Below are 15980 nucleotides of genomic sequence, written 5' to 3' on the forward strand. Positions count from 1 at the left end.
CAGCAGTGCCACAAACTGATCACCTCCATGCCATGCCGAATTGAGGCAGTAATTAAAGCAAAAGGAGCCCCTACCAAGTATTGAGTACATATACAGTAAATGAACATACTTTCCAGAAGGCCAACAATTCACTAAAAATGTTTTTTTTATTGGTCTTATGATGTATTCTAATTTTTTGAGATAGTGAATTGGTGGGTTTTTGTTAAATGTGAGCCAAAATCATCACAATTAAAAGAACCAAAGACTTAAACTACTTCAGTCTGTGTGCATTGAATTTATTTAATACACGAGTTTCACAATTTGAGTTGAATTACTGAAATAAATGAACTTTTCCACGACATTCTAATTTATTGAGATGCACCTGTATATATATATATATATATATATATATATATATATATATATATATATATTAGATATAGATATATAGAAAGATATAGATATATAGAAAGATATAGATAGATATATATAGATAGATAAAGAGATATAGATATATAGAGAGATATAGATATATATATATAAATAAAAGGACATTTTTCCCTGCAAAAGTTTGTCTAATATGTACATATACAATTTGTAAAAAAAAAAAAAAAAAAACTGTGGGCAAATTGTAGATTTTATATATATATAAAATCTACAATTTGCCCAAAATTTTAACAAATTGTATATGTACATATTAGACAAAAAACTAATAATAATAAAAATTAAATAAAAATCCTACAAATAAGCCTTTACTTCAAGCAAAATATATATTTTATTTTGATTTGTGTCTATAAGACCAAGGCACGGTTGTGATATTCACCGCAAAAATAAGTCACCACGTGGCTCTTATAAATGGTGGAAATGACAATGAAATTACAGAATGATGTAATGCATGAAGACAAAAGTAAACATTAAAAAGTTTGCAAAGTGCTTGCAAGCAGTAATACCCAAAATATCTGTAAAAAGACGAGACTCAATTCAGCTTTTCAAAAACAATTTTTTTGATCGTCATATTCAATCACATATCAAACTGTATAAACTTACAAAGCATCATGGGAGAAACTCCAACAGCATTTAATATTTCAATGGAAAGAGTGAGTGTTAGTGATCATTTCACTAATACAATACTTTTTCCTACCTCAAAACCAGACCAAAACAAGGGCTGTCCTCTGCCAGTTCTGTTGCACTGTGAAAATCACCTAAATCTTGGTGTTTGGAATCTGTTAAACCCACCTATACATTTTATAATCTCAATAAGTGTCCTTCCTCGGTAGTCACCATATTTGTACCTCGTGACGTGCAGAAAAAAAAACTAACCTCAAAACAGCGCTTTAATAAAGAAGGACTGAGTGAAGTTTAGAAGCATATACAAAAGAAATAACATGAACACTGAAACTGATAAAGAGAAGTTGACAAGAGTCTGTTGAGCGTGCCACTGTACTGTGACGTCACTTCCTCTGAGAAACAGCACATTCATTTCTCCTGACATGGAAACAGGAAGCAGCAGGCTGAACTGTTTCCCATTCCTGTGCCGTTGGTTTGGAGAGGCTAAGCGTTGGAATGGGGATGAAGTTTAAGGAGTTTTGATCTTTTTCAGGCGAGGGGATGTCCCGTTCTCTGCTTTAATCAGTCCATTCTCATGGTGACCAACTGCAGAGCACATACAAATGTTTATTCAGCTATTTAAATCAAGACATCCCATAGACTTGTATTGTTTTTATGCAAGCTAATTACTATAGAACAAACCGAACCATTTTTAGATCTACCAAAAAACATTTGCTTTATGTACAAATTGTTTTACCAACTGAAGACGTCCCTGAATATTAGTTCACTTTTTGGGACAATTGTGTTCCCAAACGTACACACACACAGCTTGTGTTATAGGAGAAAGATGCATCATTGAACACTAAATAAATCAGAATCAGAGTACAATATAAGACCTACAAAAACAGTGTCATTCTTTATTGTCATGTTTTAGCTTTCACACTCTGTGAAACAACAAATATTTCCTAGAGGCAAGGGAGTTCTCCCAAAAATTAGACTGTGAGGATGCATGCCCGGCGCTGAGTTGCCCAATCAGCGGGAGAGGGATAGAGGAGGAGCCGGGGTCGCCAGAGAGCGAGCAAGAGAGACACACGGAGCTGTGTGTGTGTGTCATTGTGTGTTATGCTTCAGTTCAGTGTTTTATGCTGGCATTAAAGTCTTGTTAATTGTTAATCCGGTTCCCACTTTCCTTCTTTTCCGATGAACAAGAGGCTTGTCTGCTACAAATACTATTTATTTCATGAAATATTTATCATTTATAATAAATATAATATTTATAAATAATATATTTCTAAATTAATAATGTATTTATAAACTATATATATTTAAATGTTTATAAAATTATATTTATTTTATATATAATATTTATATTTAGTTCATTTATTTATTTATTTTCCATTATGAACATAATATTTATACATATAATTATATATTCAATGGGCCGGAGTCAATTATTCTGCATATACCATGGTTACCACCTTAATACATCATTCAGGGTTTTATCTCAAGACTGGTTTTCGTCCCTAAAACGCTCGTGAGTGGAACTACTTTCTTCCACCATGGATTCAGCGTCTTGCACTGATACAGCTCAAGCCTTCGTTGCTAGTTCAAAAACGTCACTTTAGAACTAGCAACGGAGGATAGCGAGGCTTGCGCTGCTTTACTGGAGCACTTACTGGAGTAACAAGTTAGTGCATGTGTGTGTGAGAGTTTATGTGCAAGTTTGTTTTTGAGGGATCGAAAGAGAGAAGCTCAGAAACTGAGAGAGATTGCCTGTTGAATTAACTTTATTTGTTGCAGCTCTCATCAGAAGTAACATCGCTTCAAAATTGCCAATATGTACGTTTAAGCAATTCTCAGCAGCAGTGAGTGTCGCCATATTTCCGATGTAAACCTTAACTGTTTTTAACCCTATTGAGATGCCGGTGACTGACGTGACGGCTCTATTTCTCGCTCTTGAGTAAGTGTGTGCATGCGTACACTGGTGGCCAAAAGTTTGTAATAATGTACAGATTTTGCTATTTCAGAAGGAAATTGGTACTTTAATTCACCAAAGTGGCATTCAACCGATCACAAAGTATAGTCAGGACATTACTGATGTAAAAAACAGCACCATCACTATTTGAAAAAAAAAAAAAAAATAATAATTTTTGATCAAATCTAGACAGGCCCCATTTCCAGCAGCCATCACTCCAACACCTTATCCTTGAGTAATCATGATAAATTGCTGATTTGGTACTAGAAAATCACTTGCCATTATATCAAACACAGCTGAAAGCTCTTTGGTTCATTAAATGAAGCTTAACATTGTCTTTGTGTTTGTTTTTGAGTTGCCACAGTATGCAATAGACTGGCATGTCTTAAGGTCAATATTAGGTCAAAAATGGCACAAAAGAAACAGCTTTCTATAGAAACTCATCAGTCAATCATTGTTTTGAGGAATGAAGGTTATACAATGCTTGAAATTGCCAAAAAACAGAAGATTTCATACAAAGGTGTACACTACAGTCTTCAAAGACAAAGGACAGCTGGCTCTAACAAGGACTGAAAGAGATGTGGAAGACCAGATGTACAACTAAACAAGAGGATAAGTACATCAGAGTCTCTAGTTTGAGAAATAGACGCCTCACATGTCCTCAGCTGACAGCTTCATTGAATTCTACTCGCTCAACACCAGTTTCATGTACAACAGTAAAGAGAAGACTCAGGGGTGCAGGCCTTATGGGAAGAATTGCAAAGAAAAAGCCACTTTTGAAACAGAAAAATTGAGCTTTTGTGGGATCAGTTAGACTGTAAGGTGAGTGAGAAGTGCTCGACAAGACAGCCACATCTATGACAAGTGCTACAGGAAGTGTGGGGTGAAACGTCACCCGAGTATCTGGACAAACTGACAAGGATCTGCAAAGCTGTCATTGCTGCACATGGAGGAATTTTTTGATGAGAACTCTTTGAAGTAGTTTAAGAAGTTCTGAAATTTTTCAAATTGTAATAGTAATTTTTCACGTTATTAATGTCCTGACTATACATTGTGATCCATTGAATGCCACTTTGGTGAATAAAAGTAACAATTTCTTTCCATAAGAGCAAAATCTATACATTATTCCAAACTTTTGGCCGCCAGTGTGTGTGTGTGTGTGTGTGTATATATCACACACATACTGCCTGGCCAAAAAAGAAGTATGTGTGTGTCCACGTGTGTGAGCTTAAGAGAGAGGGAGGGGGAGCATGAGGGTGTTTCCCCACAGATATTTCAGATAACATAGAAACTGTTGTATTGATCAAGTGTATCTAGCTTTGATACAGCTAAAGCCTTCGCTGCTAGTTCGAAAACGTCACGTTAGAACTAGCAACGGAGGATGCGCTGCTTTTCGACATTGGAGTAACAAGGTAGTGTGTGTGCGCGTGAGCGAAAGAGAGGGGGAGGGGTAGCACGGTGCTTTCCATTATAGCTATGTGAGGCTGATTAGGGCGAAATACATTGAAACAAAAAAGTTTCACATATTAAAAGTTATTTCGGATAATAGAAATTAGATCAAGTCACGGGGGGTGCGGCTCTATTTGTTGGTCGCGAAATGTGTGTGTGTGCATGCGCGTGCGTATGTATGTGTGTCAGCGTGTGGGGGAGACGAGGGAGCTTTTCAACCGAAATTGAAATAAATGTAGGATTTTATATACAATGTTCGATGTTCTTAACCAGTTTACTTTAACCAACGTCTTTGTTATATGGTTATTTTGATGTGGTAGCATGTACAGTGTGTGTGTGTGTGTGTGTGTGTGTGTGTGTGTGTGTGTGTGTACAGGTTTTGCTATACTTGAGGACTAAGTATTGAGAATCAACCTGTTCTGTGAGGACCTTTTGGGTGGTCCTCACAAGGGAAATGGCATATTAAATGATGTTTTTTTGAAGATGTAAAAATGCAAAAAGGTTTCTGTGAGGGTTAGGTTTAGGGGATAGAATCTATAGTTTGTACAGTATAAAAATGTCTATGGAGGGTCCTCACAAGTATAGCTGCACCAACATGAGTGTGTGTGTGTGTGACGAGAGTGAAAAAGAGAAAGAGAGGGAACACAAGGATGCTTTTCAATCGAAACGGAAATAAATTTAGGATATTATAGACATTATTCATCATTCTTATCCAATGTACTTAACCAATGTCTTTGTTTTATTTGGTTATTTTGTTGTGGTAGTCTATACGGCTCTTTGAAATAACTTGGCAAAGTGATATGGTATGATATTCATAGCCGTGCATCTACTTGAAAAATAATTGCACACCTTAGAACGTCTGTCAACCAATCAGAATCAAGCATTCAACAGACCTGTGGTGTGTATGTATGTATGTATGTATGTAATATATATATACACACACATATATATATATATATATATATATATACACATATATATATATATATATATATATATATATATATATATATATATACACACATATATTAAAAAAATGATAATATATTATAAATATATGATATTTATTTAAATGTTTATAAAAATTAGATTTATTTTATCTATAATATTTATTTGTATGAACAATAACAAAAAAAAAAGGCATTTCTATGCTGATTTTTCTCTCTCTTCATAAAATACAATGAAAGTGGATGGAGACTAGTGGCTATCAAGCTCCAAAAATGAGACAGACAGACAGACACACAAAAAACAAACACCACTATTTACCACAAAAGTACTTCATATGACTTGTGTACTATATTCAGAGTCTTTGAAGTCATATGATAGATGTGCGAGTAACAGACATTTAAGCCAATATTCACTGAAAATCCTGCCTTCCTGGCCACTTACAAAATTGCATTTGAGCTTCTATATATTAAAACTGGCACTCTGGCATCTTTAAAGGCAAATGTGGCGCAACGCATCTTAGCTAGCCAAACTTGAATATACACGACCGCGAATGAGATTTGAGAGCTGCGGTTCTGCAGTACTTAAATTCATAACACAAAGCTATCATGTGGCTTCAGAAGACTTGGAATACAGCACGAGTCTAATTTTATTATACTTTTTTTTGAAGCCTTACAGCATCCGTCCCCATTCACTTTCATTCTATGGAAAACATCTCCTTTTGTGTTCCACAGAATAAAGAAAATCATACAGATCTGGACCAACATGAGGGCGAGTAGATGACGACAGAATTTTCATTTTTGAACGAACTAACGCTTTAAACTCATCAATACAGCTAGCGAGTGTTAAAGTGTGTACCTGTATCACGTTTGAGCGTACGCTGCATGAATTGCTTAGCGGCTGCTCTCTTGCGGGCCGCCTGCTCCAGTCGAAGCTCGCGTGTTCGGCTCAGCTGGAAACGGAAGAACTTCCAGAGCAGCCACGACTGAGTGAAACACACCACGAACAACACCAGCAGCCTGCATGAAAACAGAAACACAGTATTATGAGATAATTACACAGGTTTAGAATAAAACATGGATGTCCGGTTGGTGTGATTTCCTGTCTCACCTGACAGAAAGGGTGTTAAAGTTTCCTGTTTCCAAATCAAGCGTCTGGTTTTCAGAACGAGCCAAACCAAAGCCAACAGCCAAGAACATCAGAGTTAGAGTGATCATGCGGGTCAGAACAAACCCAATGGACCACATCTCAAACCTACACACACACACACCTCAAATATATAACGTATGCAGCCAAACATGAATAACAAACCTCAAAGTTATTAAACAATCCAGAAATAATAGCAATGAAAACACAGCTGTAGGAAGTGTGTCTTACTCACATTTTATGGTGGTTTTCATCAATAAAGTAAAAGAGTCGGGACAGATGGAACCCCATTTGAGAGAGATACTGAAGAAACAACAAAACCAGCCCGACTCGAGTCAAACTAACGAAAGACAGAAACAAACAAATGTACTCAAACATATTCTCACATTCTCAGAAAACATCTCAATATACAGTAACAGTAGTCCAATGATTTTATAGGTTTATTACAATATAATTATTTCTTGCCTTTTTAGTGTTAAAGGTACTGTAAGTGATTTTAGCGTTCTGAAGTTTTAACGTGACCAAGCCATTCAATTAGAAAAGCGTCAACGTCCGCAGACACATTTTTGTTTACGGTTTACAAAGTGGGTTTCCATCCAAATGCTTTTGTGCATTTTGAAATTGCGCATAAGAAATCCTGAATGGAAACACTTGATATGCGAATAAACTTTCTAAATTTGCTTAAAATTTAATGCACTAGGAGGAGGTGGATTTTCTAGAGTTTCACATTAGTTAAAATGCGTTATTCGCAAAACGATGATGTGTTTTAACCATTCGTGCATGTGTTAAGAATGTGCGATCGCTTGATGTGACTAGTCCATCGAAATGTCCGACCTTGACACACAACTCTTTGAACACAGCCCTTGTCATTCGGAAGTGTTTAACCCCCAGCTGCTTGATAAAGTGGGCCCTTACAATCCGCCACAACAGTTTTGAGAGCGGGCGCACCCAGGTATGCGGAGACTGGCGGTGTGTGGGCATCACTGCCATTTCACCCCATTATATCAAATATTACACTTATTCTGCGGCGTCTAGTGGATGCATTTAATAAAATTAGATACTTGCTTCAATCTTGCAAATAAAACTCTCCCTAAAGCAGGGAGAGGTCATTCAGCTGCTCCATCATGACAAGCGACTCCCTCATTATAATGCATATTATGTAGTGGAGGGAAAGAAAATACGAATTGTTGCACGTTAAGTCGAAGTTTTAGAAAGGTGCTTAAAAAATGCGAAACATTTTGGATGGAAACCCAGCAACAGAGACCGGTGAGATATCTCAGGACACTTAATTCATATCTTTAAGGGAGTAGGAACATTTTTTGCATACTTTAATGAAAAAAAACCCAAACAAAAACAAATCGCTTGCAACACCTCTAAGCAAATATTATGTCAGCCAATACAAAAACAAAATAATGTATAACAAGCATTTAAAGGTGAATATAAAAGGCGCCTTCACACATCTAACCATTCTGTTTTTCCATTTCGAGGTTGTGCAAACAGGACCTGTTGTCGAAATATTGGCAAATCAGCTCCAGCAAATTCTCAGTTGAAACATTGCTGGAAAAGTTCTGTTTGATGCTATGTGTGAAAAAGCTGTAACATTAAAGGAATAGTTCACCCAAAAATGAAAGTTTAAGTAATTTTTTATTTTTATATGAGATGTTTGCATTCATAGTTTTCAGTCATTTCATTTCAATGTTCAATAAAACACCTGAATCCTTGCTTGGAGAGGTTTTTGGACACTTGGAGTAAAGAAGGGACACGTGCGTTCCAAAGCTGTAACTTTTGCTTCCTTTGTAGTAGCAACACAACATTTTTGCCAGGTACACGTGACATGTTGTGGAACAATGCAGTTTTTTTTTTTCCGAACCTCTTTTATTTGTATCCAAAGATACGTCAAAACAGCAACAACAAAAATCCACTTTGGACAAGTACTATTTACAGTTTTCGCAGCAGTGTCTAAAACGGAAAATCTCAGACTTGTTCCAAATCAATTGTTTTCTACCAAATGAATCCATGCAATTAACCCACCTTATTTTTTTCTTAAAGGTTAGGGTTATTTATTTTCTGTTTGCCTTTTCAAAAATGCCTTCAGGGTTTAAGGGGTTTAACTAGACATGGCGTCTAAATAAAACGTGGCGCTCCTGCATGAGAAAGGGTGCAACGGCCAAAGAAGTCTGTCTGGCACGCTTATATAGAAAAACAATTGAAACATAAGAGAGATGGATGCAAAAACACATTCGGCACATAATGGTTCCCGCATGCACAGGTAAGACAATGATGTAATAAGTCAAAATATAAAAAATGAAAATAGTCCACACAGTTCAGTTTTAGTCTATGTGACAAAAACTTTCTTAAAAAAATCTATTAAAAAGCTATGTTGTGGAAAGAAATTCAACTAAATGGTTTAAAAGGTAATCTGGAAAGTCTATGGTTCATGTGTAGACTTACTTTAACAGATACGCAGCCAGAATGTGTAACAGATAGAGACTGATGTACTGCAGCTGACGAGGGATCTCCTCCTGCAAACAAACAAACCAGCACAAATCTCTTCAGTCTTCCGTTCTCTTTATTTCTCTGCGTGTGTTTTAAATTCGTCTCTTACCTTTCTCACTTTCTGGAAGTAAAGTTCAGGCAGCGCGTGAAACCAGTACGCCAGCTGAGTGAGATAGAAAAACTTCACCTGAAACCTGACAGCCAAACAGACAGACAGACAGAACATTACAATCACATATAGTATGTCTCACTCACACAGAACCAACCGTTACTCCATCTTCACCCGCAACCCCGCGTTTGTTTTCCACATAGAGAAAAAGCCATACAAGTGTACACAAAGAATGCTTTATTTTTTTCTGTTAATCCTATTTTCAGATGGCGTGTGAAATCATGCCAATTTGACTTGCCTGAGGTTGGTTTCTTAACACTTAAATTGACCATTTTCCAGTCCAGGTTTCACATCCTTTAATGACACTGTCCACGCTTTGCTCTGTCATTCTTCTACCTGCATAGCCCGCTCTAAATGTTGGATAATTTGATGCACATGCTATATGCACATTTTTACATCATATTTTCTTTTTATTGTTATCAAAAATAAATTAGTTGTAATTGTTTGTTTTTTTCATTAATTAATAAAATAAAAAAGATCCCAGGAGATCAGCAGTTACAGAAATACTCAAACCAGCCCGTCTGGCACCAACAATCATGCCATGGTCGAAATCACTGAGATCACATTTTTTCCCCATTCTGATGGTTGATGTGAACATTAATTGAAGCTCCTGACCTGTATCTGCATGATTTTATGCACTGCTGCCACACAATTGGCTGATTAGATAATCGCATGAAAAAGATGATGTACAGGTGTACCTAATAAAGTGCTCAGTGGGTGTAGGTTCAAAGCAGCTTTACAGAAAATCCTACAGTAATGTCGGATTTTACGGAAATATAAATGATTGATTGTCACGCAAATTTTACAGGTCTTTTTCACATCAAAATTGATATAAATTATATTTTGCATATCAAAAATAAAGGCTAGATTTTTTTATGCATGACAAAATTTTAGGACAATTAAGCACATTACCTCCCAAATTTTCATTACCAATATCCAAAAAAAAATCATGTTTAAAATCATCCTGTCCAAACTTATGTTTTGTTTTTAACAAAAAACAAAAAAAACAAAAAAAATGCATAAATTAAATTCAGCAAAACAAATAATTGTACTTTTAATAATATTTTTGTTTGCACTGCAGTAATGAAAATTATTATTTATTTTTTTGCTTTACGGAAATGAGAACCTGGGTGGGAAATGTGATTAGTTATCATTAATTATTATTATTTATTTTTTTAAACATAACAAATAAATAAAAAAATAACGGTCCAAAAAATAGGCCTCATTGTCTTTATTCAAAACATAACTTTTTTTTTTTTCTTTTGATTTTGGGGTGAAATATGATCTGGACATTTCTTGACAGTTTTCGTCAGATTTACTCTAACAAAAACGCATGTGTGTGTACCTCAGGTGTACATGAGGGTAATTCTCCCAAAGGCTGCTGGGATGCAGAAGATATCCCTCCTGTCAAGCACAAAAACAATTCATGGGACATTAACAGAAAGTGTGAGGTTTTACATGTGTATGTGTAGTGTGTGATTCGATGGGCTCTTACTGTGGCGATGACGTAGAGACTCCATAAACTAGACACCATGTAAAACACACATAGCTGCCCAGATTCATTAAACTTTGTGTTTTTACTCTTCGACAGGTGGAGACGTCGGTTTATTTTCTACAACAAAAACATAAAAAATAAAATTCAGCTAGAATAAAATGAAATAAACTGATTGGCATTTCCTGAAGGAAATACTGTACCAGTGCTTGGAAGGCAGCCAAAACTAGTGGCAAAGTTTTCATTTTAGGTTTTAGGCTTTGGTTCTTTGCTAAATGCTGCATCAGAGATATTTTGCCATGACACTCAGTGCACATCTTGTTTTCTGTCAGATAAACCTGTAATACTTAGGGGTTTAAAACAAACCCTAACCAGAATGTTTAAGGAATATTAATACAGTGTTGCCCTTGCAAGTATTATAATAAACTAATAATAAAATACAGAAATCCAGAATCCAGGCATCTTACATCTAGAACATACTCCTGCACCACAGCATGAAGTATTATGGTGATGAAGAGATAGAAAAGAACAGTAGCACAATCCTTCCATCCATAATGATATAGAGATACTTCTCCATCTGAAACACACACACACGCACAAAAATGTTTACTTGAACATTTATTACCTGTATCTTATGCTAGATGGGCTGGACAATACATATTGAATATTGACGAAATTGTCGATGTTTTTGCTGCAGATACAAAATAAAGCAATATCATGAACATTGTGATGATTTTACCACTAAATTTACAAAAGAGCAAGTCATAAGACTTACATTACCGGTTTTATACAGTAGGATATTAATATACATATCAGTCATATTTACTTCACATTTACCTGGAGCTTTTATTTTTGGCAGGAAGTAAATATGACAGTTTGTTCCTCATTACAAAATCTGGTATGGAAATAAATTAAGGACAAATAATTATGAGACAAAAAAGCACACTGAATTGCACTTATTGTGAAATAAACGCATAGCATTTTCAGTGCTTGAATTTTTTGGGGATGCAGTTTCATTTAGTAGCATACAAGCTGTGAATATTTCAACTGAAAACATTTCTCACAAAATCACAAAATTCAATAATGCACCCCTGGAGTTGCGAGTTTGAATCCAGGGTGTGCTGAGTGACTCCAGCCAGGTCTCCTAAGCAACCAAATTGGCCCGGTTGCTAGGGAGGGTAGAGTTACATGGGGTAACCTCCTCGTGGTCGCTATAATGTGGTTCTCGCTCTCGGTGGGGTGCGTGTTGAGTTGTGCATGGATGTCGCGGAAAATAGCGTGAAGCCTCCACACGTGCTACGTCTCCGCGGTAACGCGCTCAACAAGCCACGTGATAAGATTGACGGTCTCAGACGCGAAGGCAACTGAGATCCGTCCTCCACCGCCCGGATTGAGGCGAGTCACTACGCCACCACGAGGACCTAGAGTGCATTGGGAATTGGGCATTCCAAATTGGGGAGGAAAAAAAAAATATATAGAAAAAAAGTCAATAAATATTCACCTTCTAAAGTTCAGTTCCAAAATATTAAGTTTTATAAAAAATTCATCTTTATTATTCAACAGGTAAAATTATATCTGCCTCTAAAATTTTAGTGGTTAAAATTTGGTTGGAAGTAGAGGTCTGCAACCCGACCCGGGCCCGACGGGACCCAAGAACCCAACGGGTTTCGGGTTGGGTTCGGGTCAGTTTTTCAAGTAGGACTTCGGGTTCGGGTCGGGTTTGTAATTAATGAAAAAAAATAAAACAGGCTTACAGAACTTGTTTCGCACATGCGCTCGTACTCACAGAAACGCGCGTACTGACGAGTTAGGGGCCGTTCACACAATGTATTTTTGCGCACGTCTGTTCTGTTTTCCCATTGTTTAAACACATGCTGGATGAATGTCTTTGACATTTGCACCGCGTCTCACTTTTTCTTCAGCATCTTGCACAGGACTGGCATATTTTAAAGACCATGTCAATTTAAAAAGGACTTCAAATTGTCAAAAACTCATGTTGACACTTGCACTCTGTTTCATTCTTTGTGCTGCGTCTAGATTGTGACAACTGCACAGTTGTCACAAAGATTCAACAATCTGAACAAGTTCAGGCTGCATAGAGTGGACTGTTGCATTGTTTCATATTATTCCAGATTGTTCTGCACCAAGTGAAGCTTCAGCGCATAAAAGGTAAGGCAATGCTTTTTTTCCCCCCTTCTGCTCTAGTGTACTGAGGTGCTGCTGTACCTTGTTAAAACCGTGTATGTTTACTGTTTCAGTACTGTTACGATGTAACCTATATGTTGCCTATATGCTTACATAAAATACAGCCTATTGCAACAGTACTTGCTAGGAGAAGAAATTAGATAGTAAGCAATTTTGGGTTTGGGTCGGGGTTTCATTTCAAGGCAGGTGCTTACCTCTAGTTGGAAGATGGTTGGATTTGGCAGAGTGCCGATAAACAATCTTCACTTACATTTTTTTTTGCATTTTTTTTTTTTTTGGCAGACACTTTTATCCAAAGTGACTTACAGTGTACTTATTACAGGGACAATACCCCTGGAGCAACCTGGAGTTAAGTGTCTTGCTCAAGGACACAATGGTGGTGGCTGTGGGGATCAAACCAGCAACCTTCCAATTACCAGTTATGTGCTTTAGCCCACTACACCACCACCACTCCACTTGTTGCTACTAGGCTTCACCTCTAGATGGTGCAATCAGGTCTTGATGAAGACCAAGAGCAACAGGGACAGGACCTTGTCGATCATCAGTTTTGATATAGTAAACTAACTTTACAATAATCAATAAAGTAATTTTAAACTGTTTTTTTCCCCTTTTTTTTTTTCAGTTTGACATGCCACTTTACTATATGGGTAATTTTCTGTTCTAATGTACAAACAGTATCTGAGTGAGGCAACTGTCAGGGCAAAGTGTTCATGGTTTATGAGGAAAAATAAGGAGCTGCAAGCTATTCATGCAAATGGTTAATGTACTCTACACAAGTTTTACATTAACTTATTTTAAATGCTATTGTTTTCATTTTTTTTAGCATGTTAAGCACAATGTATAAATGCAGTTGTACAGTAGACACCATGACTTTTTTCTTGATTTATATTGCATTCAAATCAGACCAATAAAACTCAATACCATTTATCTTGTTATTTACATTTGGTCACTAGTAAACGCTGCATGAGTGCCCATCATATGTGATGCAAGTATATATTTTTTTGCCAGCCCAGCATACTGCTAGGTGACGTAGCTAAGTGAAACCAAGTAAAATAAATACTTCGCTGTTTTACCAGACTCGCACTTATCAGTTGTCCACGACTGTAGTTTTTTTGTTTTTTTTTAAGTTTTTATCTTAGTTTAGAAGCTTAATTTGTATGAGGTGATATACATAGGGAGTTGTGATTCTGAAGGTATAAGTTCAGAAGTTTTGATGACTGGTGTCAGATGTAAATTGCAACGGTGCAGCCGTATAATTTTCCACATTCAAACGCAATCATTTTGACTTGCATTAGCTCGCACCCTAGAGCCCTGTTTTTCATTGCTGGATTTGTTTTTTTCAGCAAATGAGGTCAACCTTTCTGGCAATAGTGTCAAATATGATATGAAAAGCAACTTGTGCTTACAGCGCAATTGCACAGACATTTCCCTGCAATGCTCGAAGTCAGCCGACAATGATTGCAATACCAGATTGCATCACCTAGTGATGAAGCCTAGCAGCAGCAAGTGAAGACTGTGCATTGGCACGCTTACTACTTTTCCTGCAATGCCAAGATGCACAAGGTTGAATTTCCAACCTAACTTTAACCACTGAAATTTGAGGCGAATGTGCAAAGCGAAATATAATGGGCCTAATATTATTTGTCGAATAATAAAGATGAATAACATGATATTTTGGAACTGAACTTTGGAAGGTGAATATTTATTACTGAATTTAATGATCTTGTGCGATATGTTTTCAACTGAAATATTCTCAACTTAAATATGCTACTATATGAAACTGCATCCCCAAAAAATTCAAGCACTGAAAATGCAATGTGTGCATTTTACAATTAGTGCAATTCAGAGTACTTTTTTGTTTCAAAGATATTTGTCCATAATATACTTCCATACCCGATATTCTTTTTTTTTTTCCCCAATTTGGAATGCCCAATTCCCAATGCGCTCTAGGTCCTCGTGGTGGCATAGTGACTCACCTCAATCTGGGTGGCGGAGGACGAATCTCAGTTGCCTCCGCGTCTGAGACAGTCAATCCACGCATCTTATCACGCGGATTGTTGAGCACGTTACCGCGGAGACATAGCACGTGTGGAGGCTTCATGCTACTCTCCGCGACATCCACGCACAACACACCATGCGCCCCACCGAGAGCGAGAACCACATTATAGCGACCACGAGGAGGTTACCCCATGTGACTGTACCCTCCCTAGCAACTGGGCCAATTTGGTTGCTTAGGAGACCTGGCTGGAGTCACTCAGCACGCCCTGGATTCGATCTTGCGGCTCCAGGGGTGGTAGTCAGCGTCAGTACTCGCTGAGCTACCCAGGCCCCACCATACCCGATATTCTAATGAGGAACATAAACTGTCAAATTTACTTTCTGCCAAAATAATAAGTAAATATGACCGATATATACTGTTATCCTACTGTATAATAGCAGTACTCAAAATACTACCAATAATTTATCATATTATAATAGTAAATTTGACCAGACAATAATAAATACGATTTAAATGGGTTCCAAATTATAAGTCAGTTAAGTTGTAGTTTTTGCATACCCTGTTCAATCACAAAAAAATGTTTTAGTTCAAATATATGTAGGAAAATATTGCTTTTTTATTACTGTATTGTTTTGTTGGTGCTCATAAATTATATTTTTTACATTATAAATTAAAAACCATTCTTCCTTGTGTTCATTAAGTCCCAAACTGTGAAAAACATACCTTATTTTTATTTCATTAAACATTTTGAATCTACTTGGCTACAATTGTTGTGTGGATGAAATGATGGTTCCTCTGATTTAAAATCACATGTTATTTCTGAGCAAATACACATTCATGAAAACATACTGAATACAGTCAATAGGCTGAACAATATCAAGAAATAATTTTTGGAGCCATATATGCTTATGATGCTCCAAAAACTGCAGTGAATCGAAGATACCATTTCCTGAGTAAATGATCAATATTCTGTCATTAATGAGGCTAATTTTCTGTGTAACAGTTAAACACACCTGCGGTCATGGTGCTGATGTTATACTGCGGCTGAATGAATAAAATAGCTGTTTTCGCTGTTGTC

The 15980-nt window shown here is 36.7% G+C and overlaps 1 protein-coding gene across 1 annotated transcript in view; it reads right to left on the reverse strand.

The window, feature by feature from the left end:
* Positions 1-747: 747 nt before the first annotated feature.
* The window catches only part of LOC127415751 (translocating chain-associated membrane protein 2-like), a 16857-nt gene continuing 1624 nt past the window's right edge, over positions 748-15980 (reverse strand). Inside the window, exons 2-11 of the mRNA XM_051654630.1 lie at positions 15916-15979; positions 11166-11275; positions 10702-10818; positions 10552-10610; positions 9147-9231; positions 8993-9063; positions 6777-6881; positions 6506-6649; positions 6254-6414; positions 748-1632 (exon numbers count right to left, since the gene is read on the reverse strand). Of these exons, the coding sequence (XP_051510590.1) occupies positions 1556-1632; positions 6254-6414; positions 6506-6649; positions 6777-6881; positions 8993-9063; positions 9147-9231; positions 10552-10610; positions 10702-10818; positions 11166-11275; positions 15916-15979 (993 nt within the window). The 3' untranslated portion in view covers positions 748-1555. The remainder of the gene's footprint in view (positions 1633-6253; positions 6415-6505; positions 6650-6776; positions 6882-8992; positions 9064-9146; positions 9232-10551; positions 10611-10701; positions 10819-11165; positions 11276-15915; position 15980) is intronic.

The sequence above is a fragment of the Myxocyprinus asiaticus genome, chromosome 25 (genome assembly GCF_019703515.2).
Source record: "Myxocyprinus asiaticus isolate MX2 ecotype Aquarium Trade chromosome 25, UBuf_Myxa_2, whole genome shotgun sequence".
NCBI classification, from domain to species: Eukaryota; Metazoa; Chordata; class Actinopteri; order Cypriniformes; family Catostomidae; genus Myxocyprinus; species Myxocyprinus asiaticus.